Below are 17,533 nucleotides of genomic sequence, written 5' to 3'. Positions count from 1 at the left end.
AAACGCTCTAGAGCAGAAAATCTCTCTTTCTGCTCGCGCGCGGCAAATAACCCCTTTCTGCTTCTAAATGGAAGCGTACATGAGGTACTTTCAAAGTCAGTCGTCGAAAAAATATGTAAAGTATCGCTTTCAAGCGGAAGATATATTTGACTTGAATTTTATCAAATTAAGAAATATATAATTGAATATTTAACATTACAATTACGATATGCACGGTTAGCTAAAATGTCTGCATGTCAGCTGCGGAATTTATTTAACCATGTTCGAAATCACTGACCATATGTTGTCCGAAACAAGAAATACGAAACGGCATTATCGAGTTCGAGCAGTGTAAATAAACACATTGCTGGTTGTATTGTCGGAATACTAAAGCGATAAAACATTCCAAAGCAAAGGAAAATTGGTACAATTTAGTATTATCAGTCAGATAACAAGTGACCGCAGTTTCAGAAAATTTTATATAGAACAAACACCTCTAAATATATTTTTTTCCTGAACTAATCGATGTTTCCGATTATTCGATAAAAAAAGTTCCATAGGCACCTCCGGGACAGTCACGAGACCTTTGAATGGGAAAGTTAAATAATAATTGTCAAACTTAAGCTTATTTGTTTTGATTGTATCCTCCGAAGTTTTTATGGATTTAAACAGAATAGACAAAAACAGGTAACGTGAAACATGGTATGATAAGAGCCTCATCTTTACTTCTCTAAAAGCGATATAGGAACAGTTCCGTCTTTTCCATCACACACACACTTTGTGGTTTCTGAATAAGGTCGATAGGTAAGTTATTGTCCAACAGAATTTTCTTCACAAACCTCTCTCTTGTTCCTACATTTTGAGTCTCTGCATACATACAATTGTCTTATAGGCAGTTACATTTCGAGAATAATGTGTCAGTGATCAGAACATAGATGATGTTCACACATCATAAAATATCTCAAGTGATAAATTCGTTGTTCATGTTCTTGAAAGTGATCAGAATTTGTTCCGGAACAGCAAGGGCATAACAAAATGATGAATTGTCTAAATCTGCGCTCTTTCTGGCTTCCACATAATTGGAAGTTACCCTGCCTCATTCACTTGGTCAGGAAAACCTTTTAAAGGCAGAGGCTGTATCATAACCAGAGTAAAATGATATCAGATTATTAAGTGGATATAATATTTTTTTAAGGTTTGTGACAGGTATCATACTTATCGTAATTACCGGCTTTCCTTCAATTAACTTATTTTCTTTAATATGGATTCAGTCAGTGACTCCAGATTATAATAAGCGATTTTCATCTTTCAGAAATCTACCATAGTATGGCTCTAAAAGGAATGAAACTGACAGTTCCACGAGCGGTACGAGCCGGTCATTCCGTAACGTTAGGCTGTGATTACGACTTGGAAGATGCAGCCCTTTACTCGGTGAAATGGTACCGCGAAAACCAAGAATTCTATCGATATGTGCCAAAAGAAGAACCACCGTTTCGTGTTTTTCCAATACAGGGCATTCAAGTTGACGTAAGTAATGTAATATAATTAATAGTTCCTATAAGAATATTTGAGTTAACTTAATAACAACCCGACCAGACCGTAATTGCCGGTAATTCAAATGCAAGTTGCAAGATTATCGAAATTATATATTTATTTGATTGTGTCTGATATATCACTTTTAAAGTCTTTTAAAGGTAAAAAGTCCATAGAGGCATGGATCCAGGCCTTTCTTATCGAGCTAGAGCATGTTAAATATTGTTGAAGAATTGTGCTCTTCATCATCATCATCATCATCATCGGTTTTCCATCAATCTATGTTCAAAAGGGATATTAATTTTTTGGAAGTCTGATTTAATCTTGTCTCTCCAACGCATTCTGGGACGCCCGAGTGGTCTTTTTCCTGTTGGAGCTTCCTTCCACACCAGTCTTCCAAGTCTTTCGTTATCCAGCCTGTGTCCTGCAGGCCAGCTCCTGCAGGCATTTCATGATGGGTTCCAAAGATTTTTCTGAGGATTTTTCGTTCAAAGCGTCTAAATTTTTCTGCGTTTGCTTTCAGACAACAAGTGGGAGCTTCAAGCCCCAAGCCAAAGTCCTTGTAGCTGATATTGTCGACTTATTTTGGGACTAGACCTAATGAACCCACTGGACGTAAAAATTTACTTTAAATGAAGACATAGTTTTCTCGGCTGAGGAAACACTGACCAGACGATGCGAACGGATTAACCTGATTTTGGATCAAGATACAGCTGTTCCTGCAAATTCAGAGATTGTTGTAAATGCTCGCTTTGAAGGGGAGACAGACCTGGGTTTGGTCATCCTGGAACCCTTTGAATATGAAATGGAGGATCTTTTAATTGCAAAATACTTATACGGCTTTCTTTTATGCGACAGAAATAAATAGACTCCATGATAAAGGACATGCTTGATAATGGGATAATTGAAGAATCTAGCAATCCACGGTCATCTCCAGTAGTGACCAAGAAAGATGGGGTTATGTAACGAATCTGCTACCTTCGAATGACTAATGGAGCTCGTTTTACGTGAACTTAGGTGGGAGATGTGCTTGGTTTACCTTAATGACAGAATATGACCACATGAAGAACCTGAAAGGAGTTATCTCAACTTAGAAATGTCCATTCAAAGAAATGTTCATTCTTTCCAGAAAAAGTTAATTTTCTCGAATTCATAGACCGATTTACTCTAATCAAAAACGCATGTCAGAGATTTATGAACACAACTGTACATTTAAAAAAAACCTAAAAAAACGATCTTTAGTGCCATTTGTCAATTTTATTAATCTTAAGAAATTTAAGAAGCGGTTCAAAAATTTTAATATCTTCCAGACAACTGTTAAGACACCGCTGACATTTTTAAGTGACTTAAAAGTGACATATAAAGGTCTCTAGCCTTTCCAAATGACTCTTGATAGATGCCTTTTTGACATAAATGTTAATGTTAGTGTAATTCCAAATAAAATCAGATCACATTCTGTTTTAACTCATTTATTGCAACTTATCTAGTCGTTTTAGGAGTACCAGATCAAAATTCACTATTTCTCTACAGGAGACATGTTTATCCCAAATTTCTTTAGTTTTCCAACCATGAAACACAAACAAATGAAAAAATCTTTAAAAACGAATACGGAAAACCACCTTAAAACTCTACAAAGAACATACACGAAATTTTACTACATTCATACTTCCAAATATGCAAAAACGTTAGCGAAAACTGAGTTACTAAGTACCAAAGACAATTTCAACTGGTTTTCCTTATAAAATCAATGAAACTTAAAGTTAAATCATGTAACAATCTCATTGTTCAAACTCAATATTGTAATTTCCTTTTCATTATCATTCACGTTAAAAACGTGTGTTAAAGCTGTTAAGAGACGAACTGTATTAAATTTGAATTATTCTCGACTTCCATTAGGCAAATATCAAATTTATTGGATTCAAAGTCGTTAGAATTCAACTCCTAGTCTCACTTTGAAGGTAATAAAACTCACAATGTTTTCCTTCTTCTTCTTAAGCAGCTAATATATTATTTTTATATCCTTTTGTTTCCCGATGGGAAAATACTTCAACAGTATATCACGTTTTATGAGTCGCAATCAACTAGAAGTTCGACAGCAAACAGATAAAGTTTCCTGTAGTAAAATAACTCTTGGTTTCAGGTGTCGGTCTCCAATGCTAAGAATGTGACTTTACTCTCAGTGAGTCGTGAGATTTCTGGTGAGTTCCAGTGTGAGGTATCGGCAGATGCTCCTTCGTTTCACACACAAGTCTTGTCAACTCCCATGACTGTGGCAGGTGAGTGAAAGTTTTTAGTTTGATATCTATCAATTTTACATAATAAAGATCGTTTTCGTAAAGTTTAGACGACATAAAGACTTGATAAATGACCGGAAGTCTGGAGAAACGTGATTAACGACAGCTAATGATTCAATTTAGCAGAGCTAGAAGAAAGTGCTGGCGTTGTTAATGTTTTAGGGGACAAAACAGGGCGGCCCTAATTGGAATGCTTGTTTCCTATTGAATACAGTTTTGGCAGCAAGAAGGAGTTCAAGCAACTTTGCGTTCTTTTGCCTGCTTGGCAACTTTCCGAAAAATAGAGATTACTCACGTAAAGCTAAAAGTATGATAAACTACAAAACAAATAGCACTTATAATAGAAATTTACGGTTTAAACTTGCAAACTTTGTGAAGCATTGTTTTAACCTGTCTGGTAAAGTGATATATTAAATATCTTATCGCAGGTTTATTATTGATTTTCTAATTTCAGTTGCCTTGGAATTAGCAGACTTTCTAAGAGTAAAAAGTTTAGAATTAGTATTATATATTTTTACCTTAATTAGTAGTGATTCAAAAAATGAAATTACTTTGCCGCTAGATTTTTTAACAAATTTAAGGTTTAAGTTAAATGTTTTGCAAGGAATTAGCAGATAATTCTTCACAGACCTTTAGATAAGATCTGAAGTGGTTTAAAGTGTAATAATTAAAGGAATATTATTTAGGCAGTGTTGGGTTAGTTTTCCTCTAACTCTCAAAATATGGAGGTAGCAGAAAAATGATCTTCAATTCAAATAAGTCTAGCAGGATGAGTACAGAACCATCAATATATGATAGTAGAACTAGTATATCTCTGGATTGACTTCTACTATTATTCTCCCATTGGAACCATAGAACATTAGAATTTAGAAACTTAAACGTTAAATGACAACTTAGGTAACTATTAACAGTATTAACTCAATCTTCCAAAAAGAAGCACTTATAGCAGGGAGACAGAAAAATCATTTTTCGCAATTTGAATTTAAGAACGACATCCTAGAGGTTTTCTTCTCTTTCAACTTTCTCACACAGCGATGCAGACACATGAATGTCCATATACAGGGTGGTCCAGTTTTAAATGTCAATAATTAACCATTCGAAAGCCCATCAAAAAATAAGTTAACATACATTATGTCATTTTCCTGAAAAATGCTTCCCAAGTAAAATACAGTCCAAAATTGTTCAGTTTAAAAAATAGGTTTCTTGTAATAACTGTCAGACCATTGGAGCGTTCATATGAAATTAATACTCATTATGTGATGTTCATGACGTTTGTCGAAACTGTCCAGTGGTATGATTACAGAAAGATGGTTTTCATTTTTCTGCCTTATTTTCTACGTCACTGGATATTTTTCAAAAATTTTAGGATATAAGTTTTTTTTACTTTACTTGTTCAATTTGACAAAATAGGTATCTTATAAAATTCTGATTTGAAACTTCGTTTACGAAATAATTGAGTTATTACGTTCAAAGACCCAAAACCAACCCAACCCAACATGAAACCAAAAATTGTCTTGAAAACGGTGAAAATTGACTTAAGAAGCTTAAAAAATGTCGTTGTAGCCAGTTTTCATAGTTTCCAGACAAATTTATAGACTTTAGTTTTGAAAATTAACTTAGAAACCAGTAAATTTTCTTTGAAACGGTGAAAATTGACTTGAGAGGCTTAAAAACTGTCTTTGTAGTCAGTCGTTATAGTTTTCAGATAAGTTGAAAAACTTTAGTAGTAAAAATTGACTTATAGCCATGAATAACTACTTTATCTAGAATTTTTGACCACAAATTCACACATTTCAACTGAAAATTTACTAGGACACCAAAAAGTGACTCTGAACCAATAAAAAGTGACATCAAAAGCTTAAATTTTGCATTTGAAGTAAGTTATCAGAATTTGAAAATACATTTCAATATTTTAGTCTTGAAAATAGCCTTAAATACAGGATATTGACATTATTTTCATGAAAATTGACTTGAAGAGTAACTTTTGGAAAATCGAGTTTTTGACATAGCAGACTTTCAATGTGTAATCTCAGATTTTTGTTAGATTCATTTTTAATAATTGATAACAGCTGATGCTCTTAATTTGTCAGAGTAATAAAGATTAGAATACGGAAAAAATTAGGAGTTATTACATAATAACTCTCTGAATGACTCAGTTGTCATCACTTGATTTAATAATAACTAATATTTTTATGTGCCTACATTTTTTTTTAAAATCGTAATTTGTATACAAGCTTAAATTCGATAGGTCACTACTTAATGGCCTTTTTGCGTGTCTATAATTCTAGTCTTTGAACCATAGTAATATAGTTTGCAAGATCAAATTATCTTTGCTATAATACTCCACTAATGGAGGTATAATTGATGTTTCTATTAATGATTATTAAAAGTTTCAGCTACATATTTTACCAGAAAAACACACATGAAAAACAAAATTTGATCTGCGTTTTTGATTAAGTTATGATTGGAATGCGGATAGCGGCAATCAGATGGAGTTAAGTGTAGAGAATAAAAAGCATTTATTCGAATTCTAAGGATTTTCCAAACGGAAACTGGCAGGCTATGCAAAACAGTCTAAATTTTCTTTTTAAATTGGTCACTAGATGGTTCACATATTTAGTTGTAATAAAGAAAAGGAACCTATACAACTATTCTTTTTCGCATTAGCACAGCTATCCATTACCCGTATTTACGTCCTTTATTATCCAATTTTTCTACCGAAATCCTAATGTTTCAGTATTTCTTCACAAACGTCATACGTCTTTCATCATGTTTTCATTGCTGTCCTACAATTCTACACTCTTAATCATTATCTTTTCAGTATCATTCTTGCCTTTAAACACTACCTACAAAGCTCTGCTTATGGACTTCCCTCCTTTATACATTTTTTCAGCCTTTCCTCCAAATGGATAATAATATTCTCAATGATAGGAAAAGTAAATTTAACTTGTGGAGAACTGAATATTTTTTACCAATTTTTATGTTCCCTGTTGCTTAAACGGGTTTCTTTCCGGTAGAAGTTCGTAGAACCTGTAAAATTTGCTTAAATGCCCTATAAAATGTCATTCTCTTCGTAAAACACGTAGTAACATGAAAGTGCGTAAACAAACACCGATTTACCGAATTGTTTTTCTGGGGTTAACATGTTTTGCCCTGCTGCCGTTCACTCCTTTACGTCCTCGACACAATATTAATCCTTGGCAACTTGATCGAAACTAATCAAAGTGATAAAAACCAAGTTTTTCGGTTATTTTTAAAGCTTGAAAAACACAATTACATTGAAAACACTCCTACATTTCCCTCAGACAGATAAAAGACTTTTTTCAATAAAAAAAGGTGCTAATGTAAACTTTCGGCAACAAAATTCGCTCCTCTTTACTCTTGTCACGTCATTCAAAAGAAGAGTGATAAAATCAGGAGCGAATCCAATTTACAAAATCCTCTTTGCTAGATCGTTCACATTCACCCCTATTTTCCTATGCCATGAATACGACAGCATATTCTGCAAATCAAAGGAATGTAAATAGGCACTTACAGAATTTTCGCCCAAAAGTCATTATTTATTAACTGTTATAGCTTGATGGGTATTTATTGCTCACAAAAGAATTATTTTGATGTAGTAAAAAAAACTTTTTATAGGTTTTTAATCAGAAACATAATTTTATGCAATAATACGTGTCTGATATAGCCAGAAAGTGGTTGTAGGTCCTATAGGTCATTTTCACTTCTGAACATAATGTAATTTGCAGGTTTTATAAAAAAACTCATAGTCAAAGTCACAGTCAAGTATTATTCCAACGGTGTATCTGCTTTGTGGACTACCAAAAGGTGTTTTAACCCTAAGTGTAAAAGCCCTCAGAATTATACAAAACCTGTACTGGAACCAGACAGCCACCAACGCTAGAGATGAAACAACAGAGGCAGTTAACATTCTACGACCAGGGTGTATCGTCTCTCCTCTGATATTCAATCTGTATCCAGAAGAGATATTTAGAGAAGCTCTGGAAAATGATGATAATGGAATTCTTGCAAACAGTGAACTGCTGAATAACAAATATGCAGATGATACCGTCATAACTACTCTTCTAAGAAAACCAAATGTCTCGTATCCTCAAAAGAGCCAACAAGATGCAAACTGGAGATTGACCAGAAAACGTTTATGTTTTGCCATTTTATAGTTCCATTCATATTTCTTCCCGTAATCAATCAATATATTCTTAATTTATCATTTTTCAAATCATCCCAACGTTGAATAAAAACAATTACCAATAAAACTCTACTAGTTCTAGAGTAGGGTAAAAAACCGAGTTTCTTAGTAAATCACTTGAATGACAAGGGCCATAAGGCAATTTCCCAAACAACCAGGTCAGTCGCAAACCTTCAATTTCAAGATCCATAAATCTCCAGTCGAATTACTTCAGATTACTACTGAACAAGGCGTTGTAAATGCGTCAGTGAGTCGAGAATGTAGAGATTCTCTCTGATACTTCACTAAAGCTAATCCGTCTAAAAGCATCAAAATCATTGACTTCAGTCTAGGAAGGTATGCGAAATTATAATTGTTGTAATGCATTGTTTTATAGCGTGTGAACTATTACCTAGAGTACCTTAATGACAACATTTTATACCTCTATAATACTGCTTTTAACTCTAACTGCATGTTTTGCAGTCCCATTAAAGTAATTAAGCTCGAGCTCTAGATCTCAAGTAATTTATATTACTGGCAGTGTGAATGACCTATGTTTTTTCCAAACTAACAGCTTTTTTTCGTAGTTTTGTTCTTCCAGTTAAAGCTCACTATAATTTATCCTTGAATTCATTTTTAATTAAGAAGGTAACGACTTAAATAAAAATATCATAATTTCTATTCAAGAATGGAGACATCTCACTAAATCTTTGGAAAATTTGATTCAAGTCACGTCTTTCAGAGCGGGTTGATAGAATCAGAGAAAATCTAATTTATTGAATTTCGTTTGCCAAAATTGGAATTTTCTGACTTGCTATATTCTCCCTCAAGGATAAATTAAGCTGCATCATTCTGTTAAATTTGGGAATTATTTATGGGATTATCACTGAATTAAAACACAGCTTTCGAATTTACATTACGTTGTTTAAACTGAAACAAATATAACACCAAATATAAATTGTTCCTAATTAAATAAGGATTTAACGGTCTTTTAAGTTAAATTAATACATACATACATGAAAGTGTATACCAGTTGTTCAGGAAATCCCTGAACATAAGGGATGGGATATTACTTTTTATTTATATGCTAGGAAGGCTGCCAGGCTTCAGCCTTCTGGGCCAGAGCCCTTCGTAGGTTTGACCATGACGGTAGCCAAAAATCTTATCAAAGAACTTGCAGTAGTAGTCCATGTCCAGCAAACTTTTTGTTTTTTGGAGAAGGCTGAGTGTTTTTCACCCCACTTTTGTTATCAAAGAACGCTCCGTGGCGCTTTTATAACTAAATAACAGTTAAAACTAAGTGACAAAATGGTTGGTTTATCAACTATTTGAATCGGAATAAAACCTTCAAACATAATTCCCAAAAGTAACACTTAAAACAATACCTTTTACGTGCGCAAAACATTACAATAATTAAATAGATTATACTTACATTTGTTAAACAATGATGAGGGCAGCTTTCTGGAGGGTTTGGCACTCGCGATTTATTGTATTTTAGGAAATGGTTTAATATTCAATTAATCTACAAACCCGGTGCGAGTTGCAGAATTCGGGACTACTACATCATGGTGTTATGAGGCGGAGTCTCCGACCGTCTCCCTTACCAACGCATGTCGAGCTTAATTTATACCCGATTGATTTACCACACTAGTGGGAAATGAATAACTATCACGCTAGTCGTAAATAAAATATTCCCATCTTTTGACTGTTACCTTTTAATTGTTTCTATTATTAACTTTTGAAACTAACTTAGGAGGCTAGCTATAAAATCTGTTTTAAACATTTACAGATGTAATTTTATGATTATTTCCCTCATTGTACGACCAATGAGAGCCGTTATATACTGAATAAATCCCTAGTTGCTAAAATTTTACACTGAATAAATACCTCCTACCTTTTTCGAATACGTTTTTTTGAAGAACATTTGATATTAAACGAAACGGGATTTAGACACATATAAAATTTAAGCTATTTTCTTCAATATTAACAATTAATAAATCACTATAACGTAGTTTCCATTAAAAAATTACATAAATTAAAATATTATGACGTCTGATTGTCAATCTGAAATGTAAACAAAAATATGGCTGCTGGGGTGAGTTCAATATTATCATTAATCTCATCACGTTTAGTTTAGTATTTGTGGTTTAGTAAAGGTGTTTTCTTGTTAATAAACTAAAATGTGAGTTTTCAGGAAATAATATTGCCATATACCCCTCGGCGTTCACGTTTTATCACGTAAAATGTGCATTGGTAGGTTTTTTGCAAAATTTTTCTTTTAGGCAAATGGTTTCGACTAAATAATTCTTTGGAAAAAATCCTTCGACCTGCGGTCTCAGGATTTTATTGTCGAATTATTTAGTCTCAATCATTTTCCAAGCAAAATTTTGCAAAAAATCACCTATGCACAGTTTACCCGATAAAACTTGAACGTCTCGGGATATAACCTATGAAAATAAAATCCAATTAATTCAAACTAACTGTTAATTAAAACTATCCGATAATTATCTACTAGAGCAAATATTTCTTCGACAAATAAATCCGAATCGAGGACGTATAAATTCGAATTGCTCTTGTCCAATTATCTGTGGCGTATTCAGAAGGAGATTTACGAGGGCCCGAACATAGGGTTTTCGAATAGTTTGGGTCGTTGAGAAATCGCCATATCTTGCCCTTAGGTCCTGTTAACGATATCCGATGAAAGAATGTAAAAATCTTGTTGTTTCTTTCTGTAACTCGATTTTCTTACTGTTGTAAATTTCCAATGTGCAAATTCGTATAATACAGCTTGGAAAACAACCATAGTTTTTTTTACTATACCAACTGGTTACAAAACTGTAACTAATATGTTTGTTTCAGTTGTACCTGTAGGAGTACCGCAAGTTTCAGTCAACAAATCTGGGCTAGAAAATGGACGAGCCCTTATAGCAGACTGTCATGCCCCTTCGTCTTATCCAGCTTGCAATGTGACATTTTTTGTCAATGATGAAAAGGTAAGTTTCATTAAAGATACAAGGAAAATTGTTTATTGGATAATTTCGCAAAAAAGGTGAAGCAGAAAGGAATGATAACCCTGAATTAGCAGGTTATTATTGTGAATAATATGTTTTATCACTTTATCACTCTCTCTTTATAATTTTATATTATGTGTTTAAATGTGCGCATAATTGTGTAAATTTTACGGTTTGGGCCAAAGTAATCTTGTTAGTGCAATCCCCAGAAAACCACTCAACAACCATTAATATCCACGTGTATACTCGCTAAACGCTTTAACAAAGTTATTCATTAAAACTTGCTTGGTTTACCTGAGCTTCCTTGCAGTGGTGATATACGTACAAAACGAGTTCAATTGGGGAATATAAACGCGAATAAAGCAAGCATAGAAATGTTTTGAGCTTTAAGATGGTTGAAATATGTAACCAATTGTTGAAAATGTTGTGCCAAAATTTTCAGTGCTTTAAATCAAAATGTGTTTTTAACATATTTAAAGAAATGTCAGTAGTAAAAAATTAGTGATTAAGATAAACTTAACACTTAAAACTGTGTGTAAACAACGTTGACAATAGACGAGTTGTTAAGTAAATTATGGAGATTTTAAAGAATGTATTACTTATCTATAAATTAAAATTTCTCAAAAAGTAAAGAATCGCGCTTAATTTTAAAGATAAAATGCAATCTGCCGTCACGTATATACCAGTTTATAGTGCTGTTTACCTGCCTACTTCCTAGTGATATACTCAACGTGCTGTTGTATTTCTTCAAGCTAATATTAAATAGTATTTCTTAGCTTTGCCTTTGCTTTCGGATTACATTTTATTTGAATAAGTTCCACAACTACTGAACCAATCAGTTAAAATAAAAATTAAAATTACAGGTACCTGGATACACATCAGAATGGATAAACATTCTCCTAGACCAATTAGAGGAAAGAACAGCCCGATTGGAATTGTCAGGAGTAGGAGGCAGCTTTGATCCATTACGGATTCGTTGCGAGGCCTCATTATTCCGATTATACAGAGCCAAAAGCAGAGAAATACAAGTCAGACCTGATACACCCCAAGTTCTTCTTTTGGAAACAACTTCCAAAGGTACCATTTAACATCAAAAGCCTTTATCCAGATTGATTTGCATCGAATGGAGCGGCAACCCAATTTTTCCAATTACTATATCGCATAGCAAGGCCCCCAACGATAAAATAACGGGGCAAGCTTCTTTATTTTACAGGCAATTTGTTTTACGGCTTCCCCATAACAAAGCCAGTCTGGATGGAGGCTTTCGAAAATTATTATGTCAGAGCAGATTTTTGCGTTTTCCTTGTGGAGTACGAAGGCCACCAATCATTCTGCTTATCGGGTTATTAGAGATTTTCCCGTGCTAAAACGATGACGGATATCCTAATTTTTTTTTCCTTTTTAGCTTCGGTTACTTCGAGTTTCATACGGGACCCACCTTGGATTGTTCCAGTTATGCTGGTGACTTTGATGTTTAAGTGGCTTATTACTTTGTGAAGTAAGTACCTTTAATTTGCCATTATGTGGCTAACCTAGATTAACGTACAATTAAATTTTTAGCTGTCTTTGGAAGGATTACTGTAAGCATTAAAATTGGTATTCTGTGATACTATTGTTAAGTTTTGTAAAATATGTATAAAGAAGCGATTAAAGTTTATTATTAAATTTTATCTTTTATTTACGTAATTTGCTGGCAAAAGCCCTCTTCACTCAGTTTAAATATATTTTGTTTTTTTTTTTTTTAAATTCAGTTAGTTTAACTAACAATCATTTTGCAACGTTCAATTTATTTCACCGGCCAATTTTTTTGGTCGTTTCCAAAATACATTATACAAACAAAAAAATATGTGACAGGCACATTTTGGTGTGTTTTCCATACTCAATTTCATTTCAAACGCAGGTCTAAATTGAAAGAGCTAATTACAAACAAAAATCCCGTTATTTGTTTTCACTAATTAATGTGGAACACATATCAATATGCAGATTTGTTTGCGCCGACCAACCTTTTGGATGGCTTCCAATTAAAACCCGTTTTTTTCGCGTTCTTGTTTGTTTTTGCCCGCATTTTTTCGAGTGAAATGTCAACAAAACAAAAGATTTGCTAAAACTAATGCACGTTCTTTTTTAAATTGATTAATGATATAAAGAGAGATAAATTCCACACCTCAGTAAATTCCAAATTGGAAAAACTGTTTGGATGATGCGGTGTTTTGTAAAGAAAAAAACTAAAAAAGCTTTAAAAGTGGTCAAGTCTCTTCGAAAACTTTCTGTGTGCAACATTACCAAAACAAACATTCAAGAAACCGATGTTTGACGTTTAACTAACATGAATAGCTCCCATCTTGGCACTGCTAAGTGCCTTTAGGACAGCCTGACTGTCGGTGTAGATCTCGTTCACTCCCTCTAGTTCTTCTGTGACTTCCTTGCTTGTGGCAACCTCGAGGATTACAAACAATTCCGCCTGAAAGATGGTCGTCTACCCTTCCATAAAAAAATATGCCGTTTTGTTGGTGTCTTGTCGGTACATTCCCGCCCATGACCATCCCGTATTGGGAGACTGAGCCTTCGTTGTACCAGCTTTGCATCCCTTCTTGAGCAGACACTGACGTACCATCTCAACATTCTCTGGTTGGGATTTCCACCTTAAACTTCCTTTCGAACCTAAGTCTGCCGTCAGTTGCGACCACCTTTGCTCCCAGAATTGGAATATCCACGCAAGTGGTTGTCATGTCTTGTAGAGCAGCATTTCATCCTCTGCAAGGCGGCTGCGTCCTCCCTGCGTATCCACAGATGTAACTCAGGAAGACCCAGAAGGACGTTTAATGCGGTGTTGTCTTCATTGCGCAGGTTATTGCCAGACAGGCTAGTTTTGCAAATCCGCCAGTTTCCGGGATACAAAGCCCTTCTCCACCGCCGGCCACCAGACCAAAGAACCATAACAGATCCTCGGCCTCATAACCTGTGGTTTTCGGCCCCAGTTTTTCCCCAGAGCACAATCATGATCGATGATTATGGATCTCCTCATCCGGTGCCATAACCAAAATACCATCTAAATACAATTACGCCTTCCTATCCCGATATACATGACTCTATCACTCTTTGAAAGATAGGCGGAGCAGACTTAGCACGAATACCAGGCGAATGTATTGGAAAAGTTTTCGATGAGTTGGAATGGTGGTCAATTTACTTTCATTGTCTAACTCAAGCTGGTGATAAGCATCTTTAAGGTCAAATTCACTTGACACAATTTTTACTGAATATGACCATTAACGCTTCCATGGTGGAAATTGGGTATACATCATTTTCTAAGGCATCATTTACTTTTCAATCCAGTTGGACAACGGTAACATTTCTTGAAAGGTCTCTTGTAGGATAAAACTTATATTTGCTATAAATTCACTTGACACAATTTTTACTGAATTTGAAGATTAACGCTTCCATGGTGGAAATTGGGTATACATCATCTTCTAAGGCATCATTTACTTTTCAATCCAGTTGGACAACGGTAACATTTCTTGAAAGGTCTCTTGTAGGATAAAACTTATATTTGCTTACTGACATAAAACTGAAAAACTAAAATTATCCAACAACATATCACACTTTCAACACCTGACAGGTCTACCTTGCAGAAACTCCACTTAGCAAGCATATTTAACCCCAGCCTTAGGAAAGAACACATTGAGTAAGTTGGAAGGTACCTTAAATAAAAAAACAGTAAAGCAATGCTTATTAACAATAGCTAATTATCAATAACCAACTAGAACTTGATGTATTACTGTTGTAATAATAGCGTATCAATATCATAATTTTGGAATCTATGCAAAATCATAATAAACTAAATTGCGTTCATTTGGATGCTACAAATCCAACATGGTAATAATTTAAACTACATTACTAAAACTTCGATGTTGCCTTAATAATTTTCGTTCCACTGTCCAGATTCATGGTAATAACAACGTACCAAACTAGATTCGCAGTCCATGTGTGAAATCCTATAATTTCGTTACAGACCAACGTAATGGACAATGACACCGTAAATATTTATTTATAACTCTATACAGTGTTTCGTTTAATGTTGCGCACAATTAATATTCCCCGAACGATAATAGAACACATGGAACGAATGTAATAATAGTATGGGTTGCATGCAAATCTACGACCCATTCATTTTGCTATTTATTAGCTGGAATTTCCATAATTGAAGACGACTGCATCATGGTTTTAGTTTCTGGTATTGAGTTACTAAAGTGTAACACGATAATTTAGCCAGGAAACGTGAAGTTATTCTGATATAATTTATTACTAGAAAAGCCGTAAATAGACTTTCTTGGGACAACTCATCTTCACCGAGAAAATGTCCTTTATTAAACCCGAAAATCGGTGTAAAAGGGCGTTATCTACAGAGTTGCTTTATTATTCCATTTCGACCTGCCCGTTTCAGTCGCTTTAGCCTGCATAAATCCTGTCTTTTAAAACTTTATGGTCTATTTAAATTCATGAATTTAATTAAAGCTGCATTGAATTTAGAGTTCTCCAGTTCCTTTACCATCCATTATATTTTAAGGACTATATTTAATAACTCGCTTTGAGAGTGTCGGAGAACATTTTTTTTATTTTAATTTTCTCAACACCGGTTAATAAAAATATTTAGATTTCGAATTAACCTTTTTGATCACTTTGCCCCAATAAAACGCCATAGTTATGAAAATTTTATTTTCCTGTTCAGGGTTTACGAGCAAATTTACTGTCACAGCATTATTCGTGCCAGGAATCCATCACGTTTATTTCAATTTTATGGGCGAATTTATTTACTGCCAATTCCGTTTTTGATCACAATTCAAACTGAGAATTATCATCTTTCGTCAAATGAGTCGACGTAAACAGTTTCGGCAATAATTTTCCGAAATTGTTGTTGTCTTTAACGAATTGCTCGCTGGCAATTTCGCTGAATTGTTTGTGGTTTTATGTTTTCAGTCGCTAATTTAAATGGACGTTTTTATTCGGTAATTAAAATGTGGGTAATACCGTAAACTGGTAAAAGTTTAAATTAAAAATAGGAGTGGGAATTACAAGCACCCTAAAAATATTAAATGAATTTGTCAGGTGAACAAGTTAACCAACTAATAGACTAATAGACTCAATCAGACACTAATTCTCTGAAGTTTTTTTCCCTTTTCCCTGTTTTTGTCCCTTGTTGTGTTTAATAGTTTATATTAACACTATAAAACCATAATGAATAGTGGCTATTCTCGTTCTCACGAAAGAACACTGCTTTTTACAGAAAATTTAAAATGGCACGCCATTTGGTCTGTCATTTCTTGAAACTACGCAATATTTCCTTTAAAATAAAGTGCAAGTCAATATTTTGACAGAAAATTCAAAATGGCGGCCTGGAAAGCCATTTTGTCTGTCATTTCTTGAAACTACGTGAAATTTCCTTTAAAATAAGGTGCAAGTCAATATTTTGACAGAAAATTCAAAATGGCGGCCTGAGCAGCCATTTTGTGTGTCATTTCTTGAAACTACGTGAAATTTCCTTTACAATGAGGTGCAAGTCAATATTTTGGCAGAAAATTCAAAATGGCGACATGGGACGCCATTTTGTCTGTCATGTATTAAAACTATACGTGAAATTTTCTTTAAAATGAGGTGCAAGTCAATATTTTAACAAAAAAATCAAAATGGTGAACTGGAACGCCATTTTGTCTGTCATTTATTAAAACTACGTGAAATTTCCTTTAAAATGAGGTGCAAGTCAATATTTTGACGGAAAATTCAAAATGGCGACATGGGACGCCATTTTGTCTGTCATTTCTTGAAACTACGTGAAATTTCCTTTAAAATAAAGTGCAAGTCAATATTTTGGCAGAAAATTCAAAATGGCGGCCTGGAACGCCATTTTGTCTGTCATTTATTAAAACTACGTGAAATTTCCTTTAAAATGTGCAAGTCAATATTTTGACAGAAAATTCAAAATGGCGACATGGGACGCCATTTTGTCTGTCATTTCTTGAAACTACGTGAAATTTCTTTTAAAATAAAGTGCAAGTCAATATTTTGGCAGAAAATTCAAAATGGCGGCCTGGAACGCCATTTTGTCTGTCATTTATTAAAACTACGTGCAATTTCCTTTAAAATGAGGTGCAAGTCAATATTTTGACAGAAAATTCAAAATGGTGGCCTGGGACGCCATTTTGTCTGTCATGTATTAAAACTACGTGAAATTTTCTTTAAAATGAGGTGCAAGTCAATATTTTGACAGAAAATTCAAAATGGTGGCCTGGGACGCCATTTTGTCTGTCATGTATTAAAACTACGTGAAATTTTCTTTAAAATGAGGTGCAAGTCAATATTTTAACAAAAAAATCAAAATGGAGGCCTTAAACGCCATTTTGTCTCTCATTTTTTGAAACTATGTGAAATTTCCTTCAGAATGAGGTGCAAGTCAATATTTTGATAGAAAATTCAAAATGGCGGTCTGGAACCGTAAAAAAATACAACTTTTTTATTTGTCAAGTTACAGTTGACGT

At 34.1% G+C, this 17,533-nt stretch overlaps 1 protein-coding gene across 3 annotated transcripts in view; it reads left to right on the top strand.

The window, feature by feature from the left end:
- The window catches only part of LOC145729039 (uncharacterized), a 31,290-nt gene extending 18,622 nt beyond the window's left edge, over positions 1 to 12,668 (top strand). The window contains exons 1-8 of one of the 3 annotated variants that reach the window (XM_081979648.1): positions 398 to 666; positions 717 to 783; positions 1,292 to 1,506; positions 3,653 to 3,788; positions 10,852 to 10,985; positions 11,867 to 12,080; positions 12,409 to 12,501; positions 12,564 to 12,668. In XM_081979648.1, the coding sequence (XP_081835774.1) occupies positions 1,306 to 1,506; positions 3,653 to 3,788; positions 10,852 to 10,985; positions 11,867 to 12,080; positions 12,409 to 12,500 (777 nt within the window). In that variant the 5' untranslated portion in view covers positions 398 to 666; positions 717 to 783; positions 1,292 to 1,305 and the 3' untranslated portion in view covers position 12,501; positions 12,564 to 12,668. Of the gene's footprint in view, positions 1 to 397; positions 667 to 716; positions 784 to 1,291; positions 1,507 to 3,652; positions 3,789 to 10,851; positions 10,986 to 11,866; positions 12,081 to 12,408; positions 12,502 to 12,563 lie in introns of those variants that run through there. The other 2 variants (XM_081979647.1, XM_081979646.1) reach the window with 2 other exon arrangements.
- Positions 12,669 to 17,533: the final 4,865 nt, after the last annotated feature.

The sequence above is a fragment of the Ips typographus genome, linkage group LG5 (assembly GCF_016097725.1).
Source record: "Ips typographus isolate SLU linkage group LG5, UJ_Ityp_2.0, whole genome shotgun sequence".
Taxonomy (NCBI): domain Eukaryota; kingdom Metazoa; phylum Arthropoda; class Insecta; order Coleoptera; family Curculionidae; genus Ips; species Ips typographus.
This window is presented reverse-complemented; position numbering and strand designations above follow the sequence as displayed.